A 6520-nucleotide genomic window follows, 5' to 3' on the forward strand; every position below is an offset into this window, starting at 1 on the left:
CGCCCAAGGTGGCATCTTCGGAGCCTGCCCCTGCAACTGCCGTGTCTTTGGGCAACGAGGAAGCAATTTGGAGCATCCCGACTCTGAAATATAGCCTTCTCAAGAGCAAAAGCGCAATGTATGCCGAGGAGGTCGCTAGTTGGGCCGAGCTGTCAATCAGCTCAGCACCTGGTCAGCTCGGCACCTCCTAGGCAACTCGGCACCTGGTCAGCCCGACACGTCATAGGTAGCTCGACACTATAGTCAACTCGCCACCTAGCGTGCGTGCCCAACTTGACTCAGCTTGATAGCCAAATTTCTCCATTTCGATATAAGTCATCGACCACTTGGAAGCAAACCAAAAGAGGAATTAATTAACCAAAAAATATATATATCACCAAAAATTGATTCATCAAAATACATTCATGAATTTTAATAAATAACACCTCGTTCGCTATCATTGATTCTAATTTATTGGTTAGTTGTCTTAAAATTTGATGTGGTACCATAGAAGTACAAATTTTACATTACAAAGTCATGATTACAAACAAAAAGATGGAAATATGAACCGGAACAGAAGGGAAATTGTATGCTTGGAAGAAAGAAATTCAAACACGTGTACTGTATAAACTAAGTCTTTCCTCTTGAGTCAGGTTCTGATTTTGACCTAAAGACAAACCCTTATATCAATTGGCGGGCGGGCATTGATGTATAAAACAAGGGTTTTTGACATTTTAAATATTTATAGATCGATAGTGGAATTCAGAAATCTATATTGGGCCTGTACGTATTTTTCCTATTTTTGAGTAGGGAGAATACTTTCACAAACTTTAACAATCAGGATATGAGAAGGTACGTGAGACGGTGAGAGAGAGAGAGGCCGGTCTACCTGCTTCGGACACAGCAGATCCGACCGAAACAAACCCCTCCTCTTACAAGAGACACCTACACATCCGGCGTGAAAGACGTCATGACTTCACACAAAATCAGTGAACAAAGTCCATTGGGACCCAAAAATTAAATGCGACGGAAAACGTCGGCATTAATCTCACCGCCGTCTGGCGGCAATCCCGTCGCGCTGCTATTCAAGCATAATGCAAGCAATATCTATTGTCATAGGAACATGTTTGAGCTACATAAACTATTACAGTAACAAGTATTTCTCTTTGAGTCCGGATCTGCTTCCGACTAAAAGTTCCAATTTGACCATTCTGAGAGAGAGAGAGGAATGAGTGTATATATCTCCTATTTTGCAATTACAGTTTTAACTATTCGGACCGGCCAATTCCTATAGTGAAGACGGACTGAACCGAAGAAGAAAGAAAAGGACAGAAGACTGAATAAAAAAAAAAGATTTGTTCCGGCAGAGTCAGACTCGAATTAACGCTCGGCTTTGCGTTCATAAGATGATAGTCGAAAAATCCACTTGGTCAATGACCCTCTCCTCGAGTTTCTAACTAGTTGACGCTGGGACGGAGTATTACTATCGTTGGAGGTGGTGGCCGCGGTGGAGTCGACTAAGGCCTTAACTCGTTGCATGGAGAGGTTTAGGGTATCTTCAGACATGTTGGCAAAGCATACGCGAAACCACCCTGGTTCGGTGCAATGGCAGGAAGACCCCGGAGAGATGTTTAACCGGACTTCGTAAAGAATTTTCTTCCACAACTCCATCTCTGCTTCGAAAGTGTTAGAGCTTAAGAGGTGTCTCATGTCTACCCAACAAAACAAACCGGCGTTACTCTTCAAGCATCTGATACCGGCATTCAGAAGGCCGGAGACGAGCATGCCGTGCCGTTTCTTAAGCCGCCTCTGATTTTCTATGATATAATTTCTTGAAAACTTCTTATCAGAGAGCATGGCCGAAAGAAGATACTGAGTTTGAGAAGAGACAAGTCCAAAACTTGACATTTTGGTTGCCGCTGCAACCACAGTGACGTCATTAGAGTAAATGGCACCCACTCGAAATCCAGGAAGACCAAGATCCTTGGACAGACTATAGACGATATGAACTCGTTCGCAAACGTCTGTTTCCTGAAGGTTTCTGTCCATCAGAACCTCTGCGACGCTTACGAAGCCCGGGGAGTCAAAGACTGTCCCGGAATAGATTTCATCACTTATTAAGTGGATTCCTTTGGAAGCAATAAAGTTGATGAGGTGGTCGAACTCGTCTCGGCTGATGGTCGTGCCCAATGGATTCGAAGGGTTGGTGATCAGAACTCCTTTAACCTTCAGGTTTTGTTTCTGGGCTTGTTGGTAAGCTTCGTCTAGAGCAGATTGAGTAATTCGGAAGCCATTGGAGCTGTTGCAATGTATGGGAACGATCTCAACCCCAGTTCGCCATTTGAGATCTCTATCGAACCTGAGGAAAATCAAGAGGGGGAAAAACAATGAGCTAATTACACACCTTATTTAAGAAAGATATATGATCGACCAACTTATTGAAAAAGATCAAAAAGCGAGTAGTGCAAATAGGAGAAAGAGGTTTACCCTGGGTAGTATGGAGTAGGAAGGAGGAAAGCTTCGCCGGGTTCGGCAAGGCAAAAGATGAGAGTTTCGTTAGCCGAAGTTGCACCGGCTGTAAGGACCAGCTTGCTGGGATCAAAGCTTACTCTATTTCCTCTTATTTCTCCCATGAATTCCACCAATGCCTGTATGAAGAAATGAAGATTCAATATCAGAGATTCAACAGTTGATGATCTTTCAAATGGGCGAGAAGATTCGTGGAACACTTACGTGTTTGAAAGCGGGGAGGCCATGATAATCTTGGAAGAGGGCGAGTTCTCTGAATATGGATTCTCCATTTCTCTTGAAACTAGTGGTGTCAGGATTTTTGGCGAGCCAAGATTCGAGAAGGTCGAAAGAAAGCTGCAAGAAACGCAATAACGAGAACATTAATGAGCAATTACATCCGAGGAAGAGGATTGCCGTAAATGGAGACGGACGGCTGTGTAATCATTTCACGATCGATGAGGGGTCAATGGGCCTCATCGATAAAAATGGAACCTACGAGACGAGACGAGACACACCTGATTTTCGGCAAGGCCCATCTGAATAATTCCAGTTGGATTCTGATATTCATGGTATGGATTCTTCTCGTATTCCTGCCACCCTAGGAAGTAAGAAGAATCTTGGCCGTGTGAGTTGCACGTCGCTTTTCTAGCTAATAACTTCATTGTTGTTCTTGTGGAGATTTGGGAACGATAGCGAAAGCAAGCAACCTTAGACCTGAGAGAGCGAGAGAACGAGAGAAAGCCACGGAGTGAAGAAGGTCACACGCGAGTCGCGAGGCGGGGACAAATTGAAATTAGAGAGAGAGAGTGGATTGGGAGGGGAGTTGGGTGTTTGATATTTAGATGGTGGAGGATAATTGTTTCTTCCTTTGTCACTGGATATTATGCATATATGCAAGTGTGACATTTATATAGGAGTTTCCAGTTTGGGACTCTTGGGGACTGTTTGGGAGTGAAGGAATGACACGCACTCCAACTGTGACTCCACCGTTTGACCAAAGCGCCAGATGGATGTTGAGGGAGAGAGGGAGAAAATTACTAATTGTTGAGGAAGGAGCTTCCTCTCACATTCCTAACCAGCTAATAAGGAAGGAGAAGTTTTCTCTGCCTCATTACCTCCAAAACTTCACCTAATTATTTATGTTATTTAATCCCCTCCAACCGACCGTTGGATTTTAAATGCAAGTGGTGATGGAAAAAGAGAGGACCTGATGATCCTCTGTAGTCTGTAATAGCTAAAGACCAACAAATGTCAAACTTTAAGCTGTGTCCCACCCATTTTTGTGTTTCTGTGGTCCTCTCTAGATTCTATATTTACAGCATACAATAATTGAAAAGGCTATCCACTTGTCCAAAGGATTACAGAGACCCACCCCCACCACTGTATGATAAGGTAACCTAGCTCTCTACGGTACGGTTTCCACATTGAAGTTTCTCGTAACCGGAAACTGACAAATGTCCATCCTATTCTACCTCTACTGCCCTCCTAAGTCCTAAGGGAAATGTTAATGTTAGGGTTAGGGGCAGGGCTGAGCACATCCTATTTTCATGAACCATCAACTACATATTCCCGAACCACTCTCCTGAAGCTTATCACTTTTATTGGACGAATGAAATTCATATTCTCGTCAGTCGTCACCGTCTCCCCTCTCCGGCTCTCCCACGATAACAGAGACAATGTGTGGAGGGGAAAGAGTAAGACATCACACAGCAACCAATCACGCATAATATACGGACACAACGTCACACATCACACACCTTCTTCGATTGTAACTTGACTTAATTAGTAGTATAAGGGACCACCGCACCATACGATTGGCGCCCCACACGTTAGTATTATCTCTGACTACATTACATTCTTGTTCTTGTATTTTCCAAAGTTCATCCCCAGACGCTCTGCACATCCAATCTTCCTCCCTTTCCAAAGAGTATAGGACCTAATGAGTGTAAAAATTCATTCACACAAATCATTTGAACTTGGGAGATTAATTCCCATGTCTGGGAGGCAGGCAGGTCCCACTTGAGACCCCATGACAGCAACAAAACATGTGACTTTTACGTAGGCCCATTTTGATATCACTCCTATTATTATATTATTATGTGGGTCGTATAATAATAAATTTATAATGATAATTGAGGGAAAGAAAAGAAAGTTTACCAAACGTTTCAACTAGGAACAGGATTACCTGCCAATCAGGTTACTTTGGTGTTTGGTACAATTGTTGTTTTTTCGTTCTTTCTCAGAAAAACGGTAAGAGTTTGGGGCCAATAGGCATTTTTTACAGTGGATAATCACTTCATATTTGATTGACATTGCCTTTATTAAAAACACGCTGCCAATTTTTTACTTTGATTTCGGTGAGATTTGATTATCCAGAAAAGTGTTTTTTGTGTTTCTTGTGAATAAACGTCGTTTTATTCCTACGTAGCGCCTATTGAGTATTGACTCCTACGTGTCTTGAACACACACACAAAAAAAAAAAAAAGATTTTAGGATCTTGTGCAATAATATATCTCCCGAAACCCAAGAAAAAAACTTTAATCCCAAGCAACAGCATTGTTATCAAACACCACCTATATTAACTATATATACACCTCATGAGTCCTTTCTTTATATAGGAAGGGAATATCACTAAACAACTTAATTCATTGATGTTTTAACAAACTCTTTTACATAATAATAATAATAATAATAATAATAATAATAATAAAAAAAAAAAAAAAAGCCCACGTGTCATTAATCAATCCCATCACACGGTGGGTGAAGGATACATATGGTAGTTGATCTATTCTCCTTAATCACATTATTCCTCGAGTACTATACCCGATATACTCTGATGAGTTATGACATCCTAGGGTAACCGGTAACCTATTATGGTCATACCATTCGGCTGTGTTTGGTTTGAAAGAAAAAGAAAACCTTTCCCTTTTTCTTTTCTTTCAAACCAAACACAGCCTCAAAATGTATATATGTGTGTGAATCCATGACCCACAGTCTTTTACCTCAAAACCCGAGCAACAATTCAAACACTACTCCATTATTCTATGATTGAGGATAACATTGGCTCAAGCATTGAAGAATAGGCAGCCAATGGGAGTCCTTGGAAGGGGTCGGTCTAGCTAGTGGCAAGGAATCACATCCAGTGTATATGCACGGCACGGCAGCTATACGTATGCATGTGCACAATGATTTGAAGGATCCCACTTGCTGTGGTCATGTGGTGGGCCTATACATTAATTTGTATCCTTCAACTGGCCACTCCACTTGGCTAGTCTACAAAAGTGTTCCATGGGCCGAAAGACAGGGCCTTGGGTACTTATCATTGTTGTAAGTAGGTCTTAATACTAATAGATTGACGTAACCTCTGATTGACTTTAACAAACATAATATTTATCTACTGATGAATCCTAATTTAGTAGATGATAGATATAGCTTGTTCCCGTGTCCCGACTAGGAAACAAATGTGTCACAGTAACAAACTACCCAATCTCTGAACAACTGAGACATTTGAAAGTTATAGATTACCCCGTTGCATGCAGAGGTTTGATCCTAATTAAATCCGGTGGCACATATAATTGACTCTACTTGGCTTAAATTAAGTTTAAACATGTGGGTTCATTATTTATACAATTTTAACAACCACAAATATAAATACATGAGCTTTTCACTCTACATGTTTGTATTTATACTCCTTTCAAACTGAGCCATTAAGAATTTGATTAGAACTTGTACTTGGGTTTTTATTGGAATGGGCAGAGCAGTCCAATAGGTGGTGGATAAAGGAATAGAATTATTGAGTTATAGAAGGGAACGTGTTATGTAGTAGAAAATGAAATACACTGCATGACCGATTTTGGGTGCCCCCACGCGGCCCCCTCAAAGCATAGTTGTAGACTTTTGGGACCATTGCTGCAAATTGAGACGATAGATTCAAACTGTGGTGACAGGTAACATGAGCACATGTTAGTCCTGTACTATTGCAGTTCAGAAAAGACTCTTCCCTGGTTGAATAACGATGGAGCAGGGCCAG

The 6520-nt window shown here is 41.6% G+C and overlaps 1 protein-coding gene across 1 annotated transcript; it reads right to left on the minus strand.

Moving 5' to 3' along the window:
* Window positions 1-1063: 1063 nt before the first annotated feature.
* LOC148847716 (1-aminocyclopropane-1-carboxylate synthase 3-like) lies at window positions 1064-3272 on the minus strand. Its single transcript, XM_088951603.1, has 4 exons — window positions 3006-3272; window positions 2713-2844; window positions 2467-2627; window positions 1064-2338 (listed from the first exon to the last, which is right to left on the minus strand). The coding sequence occupies exons 1-4, from the start codon at window positions 3150-3152 to the stop codon at window positions 1360-1362; spliced, it is 1419 nt and encodes a 472-aa protein (XP_088807729.1). The 5' UTR covers window positions 3153-3272; the 3' UTR covers window positions 1064-1359.
* Window positions 3273-6520: the final 3248 nt, after the last annotated feature.

This window comes from Nelumbo lutea, chromosome 6 (assembly GCF_056320005.1).
Source record: "Nelumbo lutea isolate HS-2025 chromosome 6, American lotus-T2T, whole genome shotgun sequence".
Taxonomy (NCBI): domain Eukaryota; kingdom Viridiplantae; phylum Streptophyta; class Magnoliopsida; order Proteales; family Nelumbonaceae; genus Nelumbo; species Nelumbo lutea.